The following is a 21,841-nucleotide window of genomic DNA, read 5'->3' on the forward strand; positions in this document are numbered from 1 at the left end:
TTTGACTATATACTGTCAGGTATATAACAAAACACTCAAAACACTTGCATCATATTTTCCTAACATTTTCATTTTTTTCTAAATGTGTTCACCTTTGTTGCCTTAGGTGCATACTTTATAAGTAGTCCTTTTCAAAGGAAAGCACAAGAAAATTACCGTATTTTTCGCTCCATAAGACGCACTTTTCCCCCCCAAAAAAGTGGGGGGGGGAAGTGGGTGCGTCTTATGGAGCGAATACTGCAAAGCTGCAGACGTTCTCAGGGCAGCAGAGCCTCCTTGGCAGGTGCTTCTGCCCCTGACCAGGGTCCTGCCTGTGCTCAATGGTAATGCAAATGCAAATGCAATGGTAATGCAAATGCAAATTGAAATGCAAATGCAGGCGCTCAGCGGTAATGCAAATGTTTATCGCTTAGTGACAATGCACTTGCAGAAACATACTACAGTACCTCATTCTACCAGTGCAAGGATGATAAAGCAGAAAAGGCTAGCATATAAAATTCCTTTTAAACTAGAGGTAGTAAAATATGCTAAGGAGCATGGAAACAGAGCAGCGGGGAGACATATTTTATTACACTATTTGGTTCAGAATATTTTTTTCCCTGTTTTCCTCCTCTAAAAACTAGATGCGTCTTATGATCAGGTGCGTCTTATAGAGCAAAAAATACGGTACACCTGTACGTAAAAAAGAGAAAAGTCTCAAGATCTAAATTTTAGATCTAAAATGTCTCTTCCCATCATTGTTTTTGAGGTTTGATATGTCCCGAACTAAAAAAGATGTAAGCAAATGCTACTGAAGAGTTGAATGTCTGTGTCTCTAGCAACTTCTGGGGTATGAACATTTTTGGTTGTACATTCTTTATTCAAACAATATATAAGCCAACAAGGAATACTTTTAGCTTCTTATGTTTGTCAAGTCAATCTGTCCTAGGATGCAGACTGATTTTAATAATGGCATAGTATCCTGTTTTATAAATTCTCAGCTTAGTTTCTCTTTCTGTTTTGATTTTTTTTTAAGACAGTGAAGGTTTTGGATTGTGGTAAAGATCTGAGCATTGATTAATATGCATTATACCACTGTTTCTCAAACTGTGGGTCAGTACCCACTAGGTAGGTTGCAAACCAATTTCAGGTGGGTGCCTATTCATTTCAATATTTTACTTTTAATATATCAGACGATGCCACCATGGAATGTGACTGTATTTGAGGAAATGTTACAGATCTGTACTTTGAACAGGTTACTCTGTATATGCTTTCAACAATGATAGTCAGTGGGGCTTACTCCTAGGTATAAGTGGGTAGGATTGCAGCCTAGGATTGTTAAAAAATTTCCTGCTTGATGATGTCACTTCTGGTCATGACATCACTTCCGGTAGGTCCTGACAGATTCTCATTCTAAAATGTGGGTCCTGATGCTAAGCGTTTGAGAACCACTGCATTACACTGACTGTAGTTGTGAAGATAGTTGTGTTTTAATGCATTATTTTTATTTAATTTTAAAAATATATATCCTGCTGATATGTGCTTTAAAAAGTTTGACAATGCCTACAACAATTAAAATCAACAGATTTATCTGAAAAGTTCAGAAGAGAATGATACAAGAGTAGTTATTTTAAAAGTCTGCCGGAATTTAATAATTCAAGATGGCGTCTGTACTAAACTCTCAGCAGATACTAGTGCTATAATAATTGGATGCCACTTAGCTTATATCATTTGGCCTGATCAATACGGACATGTACTAGTCCACATTTTTCTTGTTCAGTTAGTGAACTTAATCCTTGTTCTACAGGCAGTTTTGAAAGAAAGTGTCTTGATCTTTCATCTTACACATCTTGTGATGGGGGGAGGGTTATAGTCATGAGGGTTAAATCACTTCAGGAAACATGGAAAGTATTCAAAACCTGCATAAGGGAAATTCAGATTAAATGTATACCAAATAGCAGAGTGCATGAAAACAAGTCCAAGAGGATGCATGATTAAATAGCAGTGTCCAAAAACCATAAAACTTCCTTTTCAAAAATGGAAGTTTGGCTCTAATTAGGAAAATAAAAATAGCATAAACTTGAAGAAACAAGTGTAAGTCAATAAGAAAGGTTAAAAAGCAACTTGAGGGTCAAACTGCTGGAGGCATAAATACAAGCAACAAACTTTTTTAAGGCAGTAAACCCTTAGACGATGCTAGGCGCAATCCTAACCCCTTATGTCAGTGCTTTCCCTGACAAGCACTTAGCCCAGTAGTGCTGAGCCCAGTAGAGGCTGCACATGTCTGTCAACAGTCTCTGCCGGGCTCAGACTGAGCCTTAAAATAAAAAAAAGCAACTGTGTTTCTCCATGAACTCAGAAGTGACATTTTTAATGCCTTATAAGGCATTAGGAGGCCTAGTGAAACCATCAGCTCCACTCCCCTTGCCTCCAGAGGGGCGTGTGCAGGGAGGGTAATGGACCCAATCCACGGATAAGTGAATCCGCAGATACGGGCGCCCCCCTGTATTTAGTTGCTGCATCTAAAAAAGGATATTGTAGACCTGAAATAGGTCAGAAAAGAATGGCCAAAATGATAAGGTGGTGCTCTGACTACCTTCTTCACAAGGAAAATGTAATGCTCCTGGGGGGTTTATTTAGAAAAGGGGTGGTTAAGAGGGTGTATGAGAGGTTTGTAAATTATGAATGGTGTGAAGAACAATTTATTTCATTCTCATAATACTAGAACTTAGGGTCACCATATAATAATAATAATAATAATAATAATAATAATAATAATAATAAACTTTATTTTTATCCCGCCCTTCTCCCCAAAGGGACCCAGGGCGGCTTACAACATATTAAAAAAAACAGATTAAAACATAATTTAACAGATAAAAACATATTAAAAACACATTAAGAGAAACCATAAAAACAGTAATCAGATAAAAGTCAGAATAAAAAGAGCATAAAACAGCAGTTCAAGAAGGAATCACGCCTGTAAAAAACTAAAAGATGTATAAAAGATGTTAAAAAGGCCATAGAGTCAGAAGGCTTGTGTAAACAACAAGGTCTTCAGGCCTCGCCGAAAGGTCTCGAGGGAGGGTGCCATTCTCAAGTCAAGGGGAAGGGAGTTCCATAACATTGGTGCCACTACTAAGAAGGCCCTATTTCTTGCCGCCACCCCATGTACCTCTTTAGGCGGCGGCACGTGTAAAAAGGCCTTCTCTGATTACCTGAGAGGACGAGCCGGATTGTACAGGAGTAGGCGATCTCTAAGATAGCCTGGCCCAGAGCAGTATAGGGCTTTAAAGGTCAAGACCAGCACCTTGAATTGGGCCCGGAAACGAATGGGCAGCCAATGTAGCCCCCAGAGAAGCGGACTGACAGAGTCAAACCGCCTAGCTCCAGTGACCACACGGGCCGCCGCATTCTGCACTAATTGCAGTTTCCGAACCGTCTTCAGGGGCAGCCTCACATAAAGCGTGTTACAATAATCTAACCTCGATGTCACTGTAGCATGGATCACCGTGGCCAGGTCTGCACGATCCAAGTACGGCCACAGCTGGCGCACCAGCCGAAGCTGCGCGAAGGCCCCCCTAGCCACAGCCGCCACCTGGGAGTCCAGGAGCAGCTGCAAATCCAGGTGGACCCCCAAGCTGTCAATATGAAATTGATTGACAGTAAGTCCAGGATCAATAAAAAGCAATGTACCTTCTCCCACTACATCATTACAGGTGGGCCTCGGTATCCGTGGGGATCCGTTCTCAGATCCCCTGCGGATGCCGAATTTCGCAGAATCCGCAGATGCGGATGCCAGATGCGGATGCCGAATCCGCTACTGGCACCAACTGAGCCCTCTGGAGACAACCAGAACACAGCCCCAATCACCTCCGGAGGGCTTTCTGAAGCCCACAGAGGCAGCACACATGCACCCACTGCCTCTGCAGGCTTCAGAATGGTCTTTTTGGCAAAAAAATCCCTACTTCTGGTTTCTGAGGGAAACTGGAAGTGATGTTTTTCTGCAAAACAAGGCATTCTGAGGCCCAGGGAAGTAGTATTATACCAGGGAAGTAGTATTTTTTTTTCATTGAAAAGGCCTTTCTGAAGCCCACAGAGGCAGTGAGCAGATGTGTACTGCAGGCTTCAGAAAGCCCTCTGGAGGCGACCAGAGCACAGCTGCGGTTGCCTCCAAAGGGCTCATGTAGGGCCAAATCTAGCTCCACGTGAGTCGGGGGGGGGGAGCCAGATTGAGCCAGATCCATGGATGAATAATCCATGGATATGGAGGCTGGCCCCCATCTGTAATTCATGGGAATCACCACTGCAAGAAGTGGCAATGGCAACTGGCTTTAAACGCTTCAAAGAGAATTGGATTATAGGGGGTAGGTTTATCAACAGTTTAGCCATGATAATGACAAGGGGCTTCCATAGTCAGAGGATATGAGGATATCTAAATATGAAACAACTAAATGCCGTTTGCTGGGATGTTAGCACACAAAGGAAGAGGGTTATTGCATTCCTTCCCTGCTTTCGGAAGCAGGAGTTTAGACAAGACCAACTCTTAGTCTGATCCAGAGGTTTGAAGTTTATACAGCTTATGTTTTCCTTTGCAAACACCCCCTACACACCTTCCTTCTGAACTTATTCCAGTCCCCATAAGTTTAAACTCCATAGCCAGGCATGTTCACCTGTTCTTTTCTGATTTGGCCCACAGAATCTCTAAACTGCCTTTTATTATTTGTTTAGGAGGGAGGATAAACCCACATCTTGGTCACAAGACAGCTTCCAAAGTTTAAAGCAATTTAAAATAGATGACAAAATTACAAGCAGTAAATCAGCTTTAAAACAACCAAGAAAAGAAGAGTCTATAAAATAGCTAGTTGCACCAGCATGATATAAACAAATTGTCATATAAATCTTAAAAAGCCCTGCTGAAACAGAGGTTTTGCAGCTTTTCTAAAAGTTTGAAGGTGGGCCTTCAAACTTTGTGAGACATGTGGGCCTCACAAAGTAGAACACTGCACATGGAGTGCCCTGCTGTTTCCAACTGACTTCAGATAGTTAAGAGACTATGCAGGTCCTTACCTCATGTTCTAAGAATATGGGGTAATAGAATCTGGCAGAAGTTCCCAAACTGGGGCTCTTGACGTTCCAGCCAGGGAAGCCCTGTCTCTGCCTCTTTAAGGGCACCTTTAGTTAAAACTAAAAATTTTAGTTTTAGTTTAACTAAAACTTTTAACTAAAACTGCCAAAAATTTTAACTAAAACTAAAATATTACCCCATCTTCATATCTGGATGATGATAAAAAGATGAAGAAAATAGATGAAGAAAGATATGTTTTTATTCTACATGACTCAAGAATTCTCAGTTAGAGCTTTGTGGTGAAGCAAGTGCTTGGTCAGCTCCAAGAAAACACTTTCATAGTAAAGCTGTGTAGAATATGCTTCATCATCCAGTGTAATCAATGTCATGAAACATGGGGAAATGAAATTGCTTTGATCTTTTGTCTGGTGCTTGTTTGTGGTGGAGGCACTGAAGTAGAGAAGAGTGATGCAGTAGATTCCTGGTCTGCTCACCACTTTCTAATTCCAACCCAATGGTTCAGCCACAGCTGACCAGTTGAAATAATACACAACCTACTCATGTGGTTTCTTTGCCACATTAAAGTTATGTTCACAAAGAATGTATTCATCATTCAAGATTATTTATCCCCACCTTTTCAGAATGGTTTACGATGCATAGCAAGGTTGGGCATTATTGTTGGCCAGAAGGACAATAAGTCATAAAATGGAATAATGTTTCCTATATATCATTGTTTGGATTTCATTTACATTAGATCAATATATAATCATATCGTATAGCCTAGTTTAGGTATACAGCTTAGTTTAGGGAATTCAGCCGTATGAAACATTTTATACTTTTTATACAGGCGTAGGAGGCTGTTTGCTGTTTCATAGTTTATAATCAGGTAGGCAGAGAGCTGGAATGCAAGTGATGGAAAATGAGAACATAATTAAAGGGAGACTAGCAACATGACACAATGAGCCACTGTGCTGACATAGCTGTGTTCATGTCACTGCAGTTAAGGGAAGTTCTTGGGCTAAAACCACATGAATCCCAAGTTAAACCCTTTTCAGATAGTAACTGAATGTGTGGTAAAGGAAAGTGTGATTGCACATGCCTAAGCTCTGTGCATTCATGAAAGAGCCCCCTTGTGTACCTGTATGCTGGAGGCCTCTCTCCAGGAACTCTTATTCAGGGTTCTCAAATCCATTGATAGAGAACTTTCCACATGTACAGTTGTACATATAGGAACTCTCTGAGACCTTATCATTAACACATTGAAGGTCAGATGTTTATGATCCTGCTTGACTCAATGCACTCCTGTGCATATCTACTCAAAAATAAGTTGTGTTGAATTCATTGGGACTTAATCTCCAGTGTGTTGGGTTGCAGTCTCTGCAATAGAATTTTGCCAAGTATTTTTCAGAAAGATCTTGGTATGAGATGACCAGAAACAATGGAGGACACAGTGGCTATACCATTAACCATTGTAGCAGTGATTTTCAACCGCAAAATGGTCTGCAAGTGTGCCGCAGGAATTTGGGAGAAGGTCATTTATTATTAAGGCCATTGTGGGAGGGGAGCCCCCCCACCAGCAGCATGGTGTGCCTTGTCAAATAGCTGATGTTGTGCCTAGACAGTTTTAGCATCTTATCAGTGTGCCTTGAGATGGAAAAGGTTGAAAATCGATGCACTGTAGAGAAGAGGGAATTTTGGCAAGTGCAGCTCAACATGGAAAGATTTTTAAAGCTACATCTGTCAATATTCTGTCTTCTGTACAGTAGTTAAAGGTATAGGCACTGTTGTATCTGGTCACCCTCTGTAGTATGTGCTGAAGCACAATATGAGATCATGGTTATATACAGTAGATGGAACTTGTTGCTGTGGCCTTTGTGTTTACAAATAAATTGAATCACTACCACAATTCACTTCACCTATCCTAAAAACCAAAACTGCCAGAACAGGTAGAATTCTTAAATTTTTTTTAAAGAAATGCTGTGCTGGCAACTGTCTTTTATTTATGGCTCTCTGCTCTGCAGCTCAGATTGGGTAACCATGACGGTCTATTACAGTGCTTCTCAAACTTTTAGCACTAGGACCCACTTCTTAGAATGAGAATCTGTCAAGATAAACCAGAAGTGATATCATGACCAGAAGTGACATCATCAAGGCAGGAAAATATTTAACAGTCCTAGGCTGCAATCCTACTCACTTACCCAGGAGTAAGTCCCATTTACTATCATCGCTAAAAGCGTATACCATATATACCCCCTATAGTTTATGCCTGAAAACCTGGGTCAACTTATACACTGGTCAATATTAAAGCAGGAGCTTCTGGGAAGCTTAGCAGCTGTCTGGTGAAGTGGGGAGTGGGACTGGGCTGAGAAGCAGGACACGGGATGGAGGGAAAAGGATAATTTTTATGAGTAATTACGGTATTCAGAGGCAGCATGTTAGCTTCTCTGAGCAGGAAGAGAAGGCGCTTAGGGAATTGTAGTCTATATGAGGGTTTCTGCTATGGAATTGCAGCACTGTACTGCCCACAAAGCCTCCTCACAACTCCACAAGCACCTTCAACTCCCTTCCAGTTTGGAGAAGAAGGTGAAATGCCTCCTTTTTTTTGTTTGCTGTTGCCTCAGAATCCTTCCTGGTAAGTCACTTTTGAAGAATTTCACACACCCTCTAATTGAGGGGTCTGGTTTTTAAAACACAAGGATACAATCCTCATTTCCATCTGAAACAAAGTCCCAGGCTGCACATTACTTAAGAATAACACCCAGGGAAAGCAATGGGTCTACTTCTGAGTAAATAGGGCTGCAACTATGTGCAGCTGCACTTGCTCATGCCCATGCCTTGTTGCTTGTCTCTCAGCTCTGAATAGAATTGCACACTCCCAGTTATGTGCTTTATGTTCCGTGCTACATATTGAGCCTCTGCTTAACACACCAGGCACCCTAGAGAAGGGTTTGATTAATGGTTCTACTGGGATGTTGTTTACAGGCACTTACTCTGATAGTGTTGACAAAAAGGTGGTGAAGACCAGAATTTAAAAAGTTAAGGAATAAAATGTATCTTAGGATCTTTTACTTAATTTTTGATATTTTAGAGACTGTATAGTTCTTAGACAACAATTACTGGTAGGTTATTTCTCAGGATCTGGCTTCAAGTAAAATCAGACAAAACTATAGTCAGACACCCCCCCAACTTATCTGAGGATCATAGGAAATTCCATGATTTTTTGCTCAAAACCTGCCCTTGACTTATGTGTGAGATCAACTTATAGGCAAGTATCTGTGGTGCATAGTGGCCTGTTGAAAGTACAGATGTGTAGCATTTCCCCAATGGACTCACATACCATGGTAGCATCATGTCCAATATATTAAAAATAAAATATTGAAGTGAATGGGACCCACCTGAAATTGGCTCGCGACCCACCTAGTGGGTCCCAACCTACAGTTTGAGAAACACTGGGCTTTATAACATAGCACAGAAGATTCCTGAAATAATGTTCCTCTGCCTAACCACTTTTTGTGCCTTCTAGGTTATGGACTCTGCAATGCCTTTGATTGGTGAGCATCAAGCAGAAGATAAACAGCTTATAACTGAACTTGTTGTAAGCAAAATGAACCAAATGCTGTCTAAAACACCAATACCATCTCCTCAGAAACCAACTGCCACTCAGCAGCCCCAGGTAAGGAAAGCTGTGTCTCACACACAGATGGTTAAATGAGCATTTACAATATGTTGAGGTGTTATTAGACAAAAGGATGTCATAAAAATGGAATGTGATTTGGATCATTCCTTAGAACAGAAATCCAAACATATTTCTCTAAAATAAATATGTGGAACTCAACAGGAGAGATAAGATGTTTCCTATGTCCAAACAATTGCATTAAAGAGGGTGTGGGGAGAGTGTGAGGGTGTTAAACAGTCTGTTAACTTGAATCAACCATCTTGCCTGTAGTCTGCCTGAGGCTGATTTTCATTGTGGTTCAGGGGTAGCATACTAAAGGTCTCGAGTTCAAGCCATGGCATCTTCAGACTTCAGGTAATGTAAGGGAAGATCCCAACGTGAAATCCTGGAGAGCTGCAGTCACACAATGTAGAGCTAGAAGAACTAATGGCTTGACTGGGCAGAATACAGCTTCCTATAGCTACGCAGCCTTATTTTTACTTGCATTCTTAATGTGCTGTTAAGACTGATATTGAGCAACTTGGCACATCCAAGATTATCTGGTATTGATAATTTTAATGTTATTTATATATGACTTTTCAAAACTCTGGGCAGTTCACATCAAAATAAACCATCATAAAAACTGTATGACCATATGATACAGGAGGCCCACATCTGCAAATCCCATATCCATGGATTCATTTATCTGCGGATCAGGTCTGCGGGAACCCTTGTGTGTGCTTCCCCAGGCCTCCTAATGCCTTATAAGCCATTAAAATGTCACTTCTAGTTTCTGAAAAAAACCAGGTGAATTTTTTTTACTCTTAGTTGGAGCCTGGCAGAGACCACAGATGGATGTGCGTGCCCTCTGCTGGGCTCAGAGGACTCTCTGGGGTAGGGCTGTTCTCTAGCATCTGCAGTTTCAGTTAACTGCAGGGGGTTCCAAAATGAAACCCCTGAGGCTACCAGGGCATGCCTGTATATGATTATATGATTATAAAACCATATGACAATTCTAAAAGCAACCAAAAGTCACTTCCTCAAATCAACCTCCAGAACTAAGTGTCATAACCGAAGGCTGTAGTTACAGAGCTCATCCTGATCTCCATATGGAGATTATGCCAGAGTCTTGGAACAAGTGAAGCGAACAACTCCTAGCTGCTGATGACTTCATCTCAAATAATGGTGGTCAATGGTATAGAGGTCAATGATATATAAGTCAATGTTATGATCAAAATTATCTTAAGTTCAACCTCCAAACTCTTTTGAAAGGCAGCCCTAAAGCATCCTGCAGTAGTCAAGCCTTAAGATAACAAAAGCATGCTTTTGAGGTCCCAACAAGCAACTGAAAGAGAGATTGTGCCCATGGCAACTGCTGAATAATAGCAGTGGACCCAAATGATGAGTTGGTTTAATTTGTTTAGGATAAACAACAAAAATAAAGATTATTTATATTTTGAAAAAGTTCCACAGCAGGTAAATTATTCAAAAACAAGTCTGTGGTGCACTTCGAATAAGCCTATTCTTGGAGGAGGATGACTGATTTTTGTTTTAAATATATTATCATGCTCTTTAAGTAGACAAATGCTATCCCACAGGGTCAGGTGGTGACTTTTATTTTATTCCTTAGCCACTTGAAAGTTGTTGAAATAGAGATCAAAATTCTTTCACTCCTTTAACCACATATAGTGGAAAACCTACTGTGACTCAACTCAGTGCCCTCCCCTGCATCTGGCGATCAGAGGCAGCTTGCCTCTAAACCAAGGGTTTCCAAACTTTTTGTCAGGAGTGCCACATCATTTCTCTGACACTATGTTGAGGGCCGGGGAAAAAAATTAATTTATATTTCAAATTTAACTATGTTTATCTCAGAACCAACAGAGTTCCACCATCTGTGGATTGTAGAAGGCCACACTTACCCAAATACAGCAGGACACAGAAGTTAACCCAGAATAAGGATTTCACAAGCAACAGAGAGAAATGGGGGGGGGACGTTTCTGACTTGCAGGAGCCACTCATTCACCCCTCCCCCACACACACACACCACAAGTAAGTTAACCCAGAATAAGGACCTCACAAGCAACGGAGAGAAAGGGGGAGAGAAAGCAGCACATTCAAGCGGCCTGATTACTCAACCCCCCCATGTGTGGCCTCAGCCCTGGCCTCCCCAACACCCAGTGTGTATGCTGGATGGGCGGGGCTTCTGCAGAACTCTCCCACAAGAGGAGGAGAGCTCTGCAGCCAGCAATTCCCTACCTGCCACTGCGACCAGCAATCGCTTCAGGCCAGCGAGGGCTCCGGTGGGTCTCCAGCGGTCCAAGTGCCCATTGGAGATGGAGGGGCTCCCTGGGGTGCCAGATTGGGGCCCCCCATGGGCCGCAAATGGCCCATGGGCCGGGATTTGGGCAGCCTTGCTCTAAACCAAGAGCTTGCACATACCTACTATAACTTGTAACCCGTAATGAACCTTTCCTCCAGAAATTTGTCCAATTCCCTCTTAAAGGCATCTAGGCAAGATCCCATCACTACTTCCTGTGGCAAAGAGTTCCACAGACTAATTATATATTGGGTAAAGAAATATTTTCTTCTGTCTGTTCAAACTCTCCCAACACTCAACTTTAAAGGATGTCCCCTGGTTCTGGTGTTATTTGAGAGGGAAAAGAGCGTCTCTCTAGCCACTCTGTCCATCCCCTGCATAATTTTGTATGTCTCAATAATGTTCCTCCTCAGGCGCCTCTTTTCTAGACTGAAAAGCCCAAAATGCTGTAGCCTTTCCTCATAAGGTAGGTGCCCCAGCCCAGTAATCATTTTGGTTGCTCTCTTTTGCACTTTTTCCATTTCCACTATATCCTTTTTGAGATGTGGCAACCAGAACTGGACACAGTACTCCAGGTGTGGCCCTACCATCAATTTGTACAACAGCATTACAGTATTAGCCGTCTTATTCTCAATGCCTTTTCTAATGATCCCAAGCATGGAATTAGCCTTGTTCACTGCCACCACACATTGGGTTGACACTTTCATTTAAGTGTCCACAAGCACCCCAAGATCTCTCTCCTGATCCATTCACAACAGCAGTAACAGTTGATGACAAAATCCTTTTTGCTCAGCTTAAATTAAATAACCCTGTGATATAAGAGGAATTCATAATTTTGATTCAAGCCCATGTAAATATAATCTCAATGAATGCAATAAATTCAGCTGTCTCATAATGGTTTTAAATGTACTATTAATAGTTTTTCCTCAACAAGCATAGTGAGAGTTTAAATCAGTGTGTAAGCAGTCAATGGCCGTGATATAATTGAGTAAGTGAAATCAGGTGTCGGTGTTACCAGAATCATAAACTCAACTCCACTTGAGTTTAATGGAACTTCCTCACATGTAAATGTGGATAGCATTGCAGCCCAGAGGGACTAATACTAAATGCTTCTATCTCTACCAGAAATTAAAAGCACAGTTAGCAACATGGAAGGAAACAAGCACCCAGTTCTTCTGACCCTTAATTGGGCCCTTGCACATTAAGAATCTTTTGTTCCATATGTACAGAGTGGCAATGGAAATGATAAATCATCTTTCCACTGTATGGATAAGTTGGTAGTGGATACCCCCATAAACAGAAAATGCAGTGTACCCAGGCAACTCAACACAGAAGTAGCGAGAGTGAGTTGTCCCCCACCTCTCTCAGTATGAATGCATAAGATCACAAGAGGAGCCCTACTAGATCATCAATACTATATCCAGTCAACCATCCTATTTCCCACAATGACCAACCAGAACCACTGAGAAGCCCACAAGCAAGACACTATCCTGTGTCTTCCCAGCAACTGGTATTCAGAGGAACATTGCTTTGTCATTGTGCTGCCTTCTCTGGAGTACTATGTGTGCTTGTGTGCAGTTTTTCTCCTTGAAGTATTAATTATGCATAACACCTCAGCTTGAAATCCTCAAAACATTACTGTTAGTAGACCTCTGGCAGAGGATGGTTGAAAAGCATTAAAAGATTCCTGAGCGGATTTTCCTGAGAATTAGCCCTAGTGAACACAGAAGAGTCTGTTTCCTACATAATGAGGCTGGAAGGCTCCTTTCTAAACAAAGTGACTCTGAAATGGTACAATTGTTGTTGTATCGCCATCTTGTGGTAATTCTCTTCCTCTACTGGAAATTGGTTCTTTCCATCTGCTTTAAATGACAATGTTGTTAATGAGAAATTGAGGTAGTATATTAAGGGCTAAATGATCTGCAAAAATGACCTTTAAAAGCCTGTGTTCAGGTGCATTACTATTTCTTATGTGAGCCTTCACAGATTGCCAATAGACCACTATTTCACTATTTGTGAAAACATTTTCGCAAACCAGTTGCTGCTCTATACAGCATCAGTGAAGTTATTATGTCAATCAGACTGAACTCTTTATGTCTGTCTGTCTTGTAGGGAAGGGTAAATCCAGCACAGCTTGAGTTGAGTTACGAGCCTCCACCCCCAAGTCAAGGGACCATTGACTCAAGTGCATAATAGCAACAACTGGCACTGAAAATATTTCAAGAAATTTAAATGTTGCAAACATAAAATGCATGTAGAGCAGGAATTGCCACATTTTTTCCTTGCCTCACCAGATTGGCTGGGGCAGTCCAAGCTCATTCGCTCCTTGAAACAGCAGCTATTCTATTATTATTAATTATTAACAGTATTTATATACCACTTTTCAACTAAAAGTTCACAAAGCATCCCCAGCACTTTTAGCAATTAGCAATTTTGTGTTCTCTGTAAACCAGTTAGCTCATGCTAACTGGTTTACAGAGAACACAAAAGTGCTAATGGCTCCCTGTCCCAACAGGGCTCACAATCTAAAAAGATGCAAAAGAACACTAGCAGACAGCCACTAGAAAAGACACTGCTGGGGTGAGGAGGGCCAGTTATTCTCCACCTGTTAAAGAAAAGAGGAGCACCCACTTGAAAAATGCCTCTTACCCAGTTAGCAGGGGTAACTACTCCCCCAATTCTGCCACTTTCCTGCCAGTGTGTGTGCACACATCAACTCCCTTTGCCAACATCCCCAGTACGCGCGCACACTCTCAAATTGCTCCCCTTCTTATTTTGCCTTCTAGCAGTGTGTGCCCTCTGCTGCCATGGCCTTTAAACTGGCCAGATCCCCACTGCTCAGCCAGCAGGAGGTGACAGGAACCAGTGGTGGTGATGATAGCTAAGTGGGGGAGGAAATTATGACAATCCCCAAGCAGTTGAATTGGGGCTGGAGGAGGAGGAAGTCCAACGCATGCACAGGACAAAGAGACTTATCTCCTACTGCTGCAGACAGTGCCTGTTGGCAACCTTCAGTCTCGAAAGACTATGGTATCGCGCACTGAATGGTAGTTCTGGAACAGTGTCTAGTGTGGCCGAAAAGGCCAATTTGGGAGTGACAATCCCTTTCACACTGGGAGCAAGTGCAGTCTGTCCCTGGTCTGTCTCCCTGGCTATGGGCCTTCCTTCTTTTCTTTTTGCCTCAGTCTGTTGGCCAAGTGTCTCTTCAAACTGGGAAAGGCCATGCTGCACAGAGGCCAGGGTTTCCCACTTGTTGAGGTCCACTCCTAAGGCCTTCAGATCCCTCTTGCAGATGTCCTTGTATCGCAGCTGTGGTCTACCTGTAGGGCGCTTTCCTTGCATGAGTTCTCTGCAGACAGTAGGAGACAGGATAATATACAGATACCTGTACCAAATGTTTGCCTTGTTGGCTTACTATACCAGCAGATGGAGCTGTTGTTATATGGCAACAAGACAAATAGTGTCATGCTTTTCTTTGGCTTTTGTCATAACTGAACTTGATGAATAATGAAAGAAATACTTCTAGACATAGAAGATGGTTAAAATCTCTAAGGGCGCAATCCTAACCAACTTTCCAGCACTGACGTAGCTGTGCCAATGTGGTGTGCACTGCATCCTGCAGTGGGGAGGCAGTCAAGGGGGCCTCCTCAAGGTAAGAGCATGCTTGTTACCTTACCTTGGGACTGCATTGCGGCTAGGCCAGTGCTGGAAAATTGGTTAGGATTGCACCCTAATCTATTTATATGCCATATGTTTAAAAAACCATGTAATGGGGTAGTCTGGTAGATAAGTGTTTTCTTCGCATGTGTGCTCTGCAAGATGCATGCACATCACGAAGGCCTTTTAAGGGAAAATCTCTGTACTGTAATACCTTATTGCAGTACTACTTAGAAATGATACTGCTTTGTGGGAATGTCACTGAATGTAAGTGGGCTATGCCTGTAAAAGAACCATTGTTTACCCTTATATATAATACCAAGGCTTTCTCTTATTGTGAGATTTTCACACAGTCAGGTAGATGTTATTGACTGGTTTGTTTTATCCAGACATCGAGTGAGTCCTTCCCAATGACCTGGGATGCCTGGTTTTTGTCCTATTTTGCTGTTATAAATATTGTCACAAGATGTAAGCTATTCCCAGTAAAGCTGCTTTTTCTCATTGGTAGATGGTAATTTCTGTGACCCCTGTGCTGTTCAGGTGCTTTTCAAGGTGTTTTGGAATAGCACTGAGGGCTCCAATCACCACTGGGATCACTTTGGTCTGCTTCTGCCATGGCCTCTCAATTTCTATTTGTAGATCTTGGTATTTCATTACTTTTTCCAACACTTTTTGTTCCACTCTGCTATCCCTTGGTATTGCTGTATCAATGATTTCAATTTATTTTTCTTTCTTCTTGACTACAGTTATGTCTGGTGTATTGTGTGATGTTTGTCTGTAGTCAGAAGTCCCATAATATTTTGGCATCATCATTTTCAGTGACTTTTTAAAATTTTGTAGGCCCACCAGTTTCTGGCTGCAGGTATCTTGTATTTTTTTACAGATGTTCCAATGTATCATTGTTGCTACCTTGTCATACCTTTGCTTGTAGCCTGTTGGTGCAATCTTTTTACAGCAACTAATTAAGTGGTCCGCTGTTTCATCGGCTTCTTTGTAGAGATGGCACTTGCTATTTGTTGTTATTTTTTCAACTTTTGCTTTTATTGCATTTGTTCTTAATGCCTGTTCTTATGCAACCATTATTAGACCCTCTGTTTCTTTCTTCACGTTGCCTATTTTGAGCTACTGTCAGGTCTTGGTGATGTTTGTTTTTCCAGCAATGTCTTCCAAATATTGTCCACGCAGTAGCTTATTTTCCCACCTTTCTGCTCGGTTCTTTATTTGTTCTTTTTTATAAGCCTGCTTTGTTTCATTGGCATTTAATAATTTTTATTGTTAACCATTTTAAGTGCATCCTCTTGGCTATTCTTTATATATTCTTCAAGTCCTCTTTTTTCTTCCTCTACTGTTTGATGGACTTGCAGCATTCCTCTTCCACCTGAGCTGCGAGAGAAATACAGTCTGTCCACATCACTACAATGGTGCAGAGCATGGTTGATGGTCATTATCTTCCTGATCTGACAATCTAATGTCTTTTGCTCTGTCTGTGTCCAGTCTACTATTCCTGCAGTGTATCTAATGATGGGTATAGCCTATGTGTGTATGGCCGGTATAGTGTTCCCACCATTTAAGTTTGGACTTTAGGATTTTTCTGACTCTTCTGATGTATTCGTATTCTGTTTTTATTTTAACTTCAGTATAGGTTTGATGCCATCTGCCTGAAGTATGCCCAGATATTTATAATGTTCTTTCTCATCGAAGTTCTTAATATTTTTTCCATTGGGCAATTCTACTCCTTCAGTTTTTATTATTTTCCCTCTATTCACTATTAAGGCAGCACATTATTATTATTATTATTATTATTATTATTATATTCTGAGCCTATAAGCAGGGAATAATAAATGACGATGGCAAACAAAGAGTACCTTGTGAAATTAGCAGGTAACTGATATCACATTTTTGTTATTTAAAAAAAGAGAGGTTTCACATGATGCATGAAAGAACTGTGGAAATCTGTTCTCTACAGATGTAAAGTCAACAGTCCAGAGAAGGATCTAGGCACCTCCATGGAAGTCAGGGGTACCACTGGTCATTAAATGGATTGTTTATTTGGACTTTCTTTAGACTGTTGAAGGCTAAGAAGAGAAGAAAGATAATTGTGTAACTTATCAGTTCTATCTGCTGGTTAAACTTGCTGAAATATTTGAATCTGACTTTTGCAGTGGTAGGATACCAATCTGGGGAGTCACTTTAAGAACATAAGAAGAACCCCACTGAATCAAGCAAAAGGCCCACCTAGCCCAGATTCCTGTATTTCACAGTGGCCCACCAGATGCCCCAGGGAGCACACAGCAACAAGAGGCCTGCATCCTGGTGCCCTCCCTTGCATCTGGCATTCTGATGTAGCCTACTTCTAAAATCAGGGGGTTGCCCATACACATCATGGCTTGTAACCAGTGGTGGACTTTTCCTCCAGAAATTTGTCCAGTCCCCTTTTAAAGGTATCTTCACTAGATACCATCACCACATCCTGCGGCAAGGAGTACCACAGACTAATTACACACTGGTAATGAAAGATTTTCTTTTGTCTCTCCAAACTCTCCCAACACTCAATTTTAGTTGATATCCCCTGCTTCTGATGTTGTGTGAGAGGGAAAAGAGCATCCCTCTATCTTCCACAGAACTCTTATGCTTCTGCACCTAAAGCCACGCTTTGAAAAAGCCTTCTAGGTTCTTACCACTGAGTCAGCTTGGTTCTTCGGGCACTGTGATCCTATGGATCAACATCAGAAACACAACACCCAGGTTTTATGCCACTCCAACTGAAACATTATGCTGAGCTCAGCCCCAAGGTAGAGCTGGCCGGTTCTGTTTCCCATGGAAATGCTGCACTTACAGCACTGGGCCACTTTTGCATTGGGCTCCATAGCTCCACCAGGATGTTATTGTGCATGTCACTCAGTGCGGGCCCCTTTGCCATGGTCCCTCCTGACAACACCCCTGGTGTAGGGGCCTAAGACTGACTCTTTGGTAGGTAGCTCACAGGACCAGGCGAATTACTAGCCGAGATTATGGGTAGCTCTTGAATTATTCTGGCAACAGTTGACCAAGTAGAGTACTGCAGCTATTGGTATCTAAGAAATAGACTAGGCAGAATTATAGTACTTTCTGCAGATGTCAAGAGTTAATAGCAAATGCATAATTAACAGAAGTCTGGCTGCATTTAAATGTAATAAGAATAATTTACCTTAAATGTAATAAGAACAATTTACCCTCCCAGGCTTCATTCATTCAGCTCAAATCAGTGAGCTCTCCTCTGGAGTCAAATTGTAGGGATTATCTTTCTCATGGCAGCCTGGGCATGATGGCACTACATTAAGAAGGCCTCTTAGCAAGTGAACAGGCATGTGGCTTAGTCAGTATTATATCTCTAAGGGCTAGTCTGGAATTTTCCTCTCACATCGTCCCTTCAGGGCATTCATTCCTGGATCTTCAGTCAATAACTGCATGCCAAAATCCCACAAAGAAGGTTGGAACACTCCAGCGATCATTCTAGCAATGAAGTGTTAGTGTGCTTTTTAAATTCATAGTCTGTATTCAACCCTTAACACTTTCAAGACCATGGCATTTTTGCCTGTCAGGATATGGTTTGAAGTTATGGCTTTCATCTGCTAGTCCAGTGTGTACTCATGAATAAGGATCTATGCGCTCTGTCTTGTCTTATGGCAGGAGCTTGACTGCAGAACCATTTATTTACAGATATTTTGGCTGCCTAAGTATCTCACAGTTGGCAGAAACCTTTTATAATGGGATTGTACCCAACTGACTCTATAGCAGGAAACGTTCATGCACACACATGCTGTATTCCATTGGTGGAAGCCAGTTTTGCACCATCAGAATCGTGCATATCAGGGTATAAAATCATCAGACTTCTCACGGCTATAGACTTTTGTGAGAACATTACACTTCCTCACAAGTCTTGGCTAAAGAATAGAGACAAATCAAGATTTAGAAGAATCTCATTTTCAAAGTGCTTTTACTCTTCGAAGCTTGGTTGTTCTGTCTGATAGGCACATGCCTGAAAGGGAACAATCATAAAACAAAAAAAAATCAAAGCCCTCTAAGCAAAAGCTGCCACCTTAAAACCTGTTATACTCCCAAATCACTCAGCCTAGTTAGCAAAAGTAATATGGTTATGTGAGGGTCTGAGGTTTCTTCCAATTTAGATGGATGTTTTGTAAAGACAAGTTCTGTACCTGATACAAAGAGGGAACTGCCATCACTGATTAGCAAGCAGCAAGTGTATCCGTAGGAAAGTGTGCAAGGGCTATTAAATGTCCAAAATGCTGAAACAAAGCTTGTATTTGAGGAAGTGCAATGAACAGGAAATGTGAACTAGCATACTGGAAGGTCTAATTTAAGGCAAAGGCATTTCCTTTGAGATGGGCTAAATTAAGCTTAGATTGCAGATCTGTTGGTTGGTAAATATCTTAAACTTAGATAGTCATCAAACAGAGAAGTATTTCTGAAATGTAATTAGTTTCTGCAGTATAATTAGTTGTTTTTTTCTTGGCTGGCACATTCAAATACCTCCAATCAATCATCATTTTTCCTCAGTCCCATAACATGTTTAGATGACCATCTGAACAGATTTCACTGGTAGGAGGAGCTAATGTCCAGCTCCATACCAGAGTCAGTCCAAGTCCCTGTGTGGCAGAGCAGATGTAGCTCTGCTTTCACAGATAAAAGTGTCAGGTTTTCCCACATGGGAACTCTCTCTACTGGGGAGAAATGTGATGTTTCAAAACCCTACCTTGCAAATGCCTATTCTTTTCAGGTGTGTTTCAGCAGGTGGGGGTAAGTTTCCCAATACTATAAAATACTTCAGCTTTTTCTGACAAATGTTGGTGCTGCCACGCCTCTTTAGTTCAGGCAGCCAAAAATAGTGAAGAATTTCCACTAGGAACAGAAGAAGCATTCTGTACATGCAGAAGCCCCTCCTCTCTAATTCTTAGAACTTGGTTCCTTTTCATTGGTGGGAGCTCAATTGGTGGGTTACAATATCATCTAACCTAAGAGAGTAACTCTTGTTTTATCTGAAACTTTGAACATTCAGTGCTGTATGATTGGCTGCCATTTCAACTATTATGTTAAGCCACCTATCCTTGTTTTCCTGGACAGGTAAAATTTGAAACCATTTTTCTGGGTTGCTCATAAGGTGAAACTTTTGTGAATGTTCAAAGGAAGTCAGATTTTTATAGCACAAATGAAATTTCTCAGGGAGTTTCTGCATTGGCCAAAATTTCACACCAGGTAGAAATCAAAGCAAATCTGAATTCAGACTCCTGGGAGGCCGCCATCCACAGCAATGGACTGCATTCGACATAATGAGTCACCAGTTGTAAAAGCCTGAATAACTCCCAAGCAAACTTTGCATGTCTGAATTCAGCATGACTTTTACCTGGTAAGCGGTTCTAAAGATGTAGTCTTCTAATTGTAGGACAATCTCCTTATTTGTTACTTCTGTTGTAGCCTTCTTGTTTTAACCTGTCTTCTGTTTTACTTTTCTTTGTTTTGTTTGTTTCTGTCCTGCAGAGTGGATCGCTTAAGGAGCCAGACTCAAGCAAAGCACCACCCCAGCGACCTCCTCCTCAAGGTTGTTTACAGTACATTCTCGACTGTAATGGCGTTGCAGTAGGACCAAAACAAGTCCAGGCTACTTAAATTATTGAAACTAAAAGCAGGGTTAAAGCCAAAAAACACACTCACAAGAATCAAACAATACCAGTTTTTGTGCAGTTTTTGCATTGTTTCAGTGCTGACCTGGACTGTGTTTTTTCTATGCAGTGTCAACTATAACGTCTGGTTGTTTATCTGTTCATGTTTGTGTTGTAATGCTTACTTATGTTTCTCTGTATAACTTGTGATTCAGGGCTGTTGTCAACAGTGTACAAGAATTGTGCCTCTACCAAGTCCAGCGCGACTGTATCTTATGGATGGTTAGACAGTATTTTTGAAGTATTCTATATTGTGGGGTGAAAGACTAACCAACCCAGGTTGAGATTTAAATACTTTTGCTTAACTCTGTGAGTACGTGTGTTATATTCGTAAACAAAAGAAATTGTGCATGATTGATGTAGAAAGGTGATTCAAATATTTTAAAGGTCTCATCTAGTAGTACGTTGAATGAGGCATCTTTCCTTTTATAATTTTATAAAGATTGTTAAGTTTTGAGTTTATACTTATAGGTAAGATGAAAGACTAGTGTTTTATTTTAGTTATTTCCTATGAAATATGAAAGAATTATTTCTAGGGATACGTAAATATCCTGTATTTTCAATGCAGAATTTTTTGTAAAAAATCTGCATTTAATTATTAGCCTCTGTGCTATTAAAATAGGCCACTTATGTGCAATATAGATACAAATGTTGAGGATATTGAATGTATTTAAGTTCAATGAGAGAGTGTCTTTGGTGGTTCTGAAGTAGCCACCTTGTCTTATACAAAACTAAAGCAAGCATTTACCAGAAATTTCTTATCTACAAAATTCAGGTAAGCTACAGATGTTTGATGAAGGAAGTAAACAAGGCTATTAAAAGCTTTGTAAGATTAATCATCACCTTCTTTTCTAAATATTCAGCTAGCTATTCTGCTGAAGAAGAAAAAAAAAAGTAGTTCATGGACTCGGCTTGTGACTGTGTTTTTCTACAGCTATTGAGATTATGACCAAGCAATTATGACACAAGACAATGCAGCCATTTTCTGATCTATCATTTTAAACATAAGCAACAAAATATGAATGCAAGTTAGCATATCCATGGATGATCCAATAGGAGTAAAGGTCCTAGAGCTCACAATGTCATACCTGTGACTCAAGGGTGTGTAAATATTACAGCAAGGTAACCCAAAGGGTTTTACTTTAGCCAAACTTTCTCACAGCCATAATTGCTTATGATTACCAGTGGCTTTGTGCATAATCTTACAAGCAATATCCAGGCAGAAAGTTGAACTGTAACAGAAAACCTAACCTGAGGATCTTAGATACGCTACTCAAGCATACTGTAGAACCAGTTGTGAGCAAGGGAAAGGATTATATTTTGTCAATTAGAATTTCATACCAAGGTAAATATGGTCCCTTGGTTAATGCAAACAAGTTTGTTTTCTTGTAAAACAATGTTAATGGTCTGATATTATTTTCCCTGCAAACACTGCCAGTCAAAAGTATAGC

At 41.0% G+C, this 21,841-nt stretch overlaps 1 protein-coding gene across 1 annotated transcript in view; it reads left to right on the forward strand.

Annotated features, from left to right (window-relative positions):
- The window catches only part of SYN2 (synapsin II), a 256,351-nt gene that overhangs the window by 227,015 nt on the left and 7,495 nt on the right, over positions 1-21,841 (forward strand). Inside the window, exons 10-11 of the mRNA XM_066614412.1 lie at positions 8,568-8,717; positions 20,209-20,269. Of these exons, the coding sequence (XP_066470509.1) occupies positions 8,568-8,717; positions 20,209-20,269 (211 nt within the window). The remainder of the gene's footprint in view (positions 1-8,567; positions 8,718-20,208; positions 20,270-21,841) is intronic.

Source organism: Tiliqua scincoides, chromosome 2 (genome assembly GCF_035046505.1).
Source record: "Tiliqua scincoides isolate rTilSci1 chromosome 2, rTilSci1.hap2, whole genome shotgun sequence".
Taxonomy (NCBI): Eukaryota; Metazoa; Chordata; class Lepidosauria; order Squamata; family Scincidae; genus Tiliqua; species Tiliqua scincoides.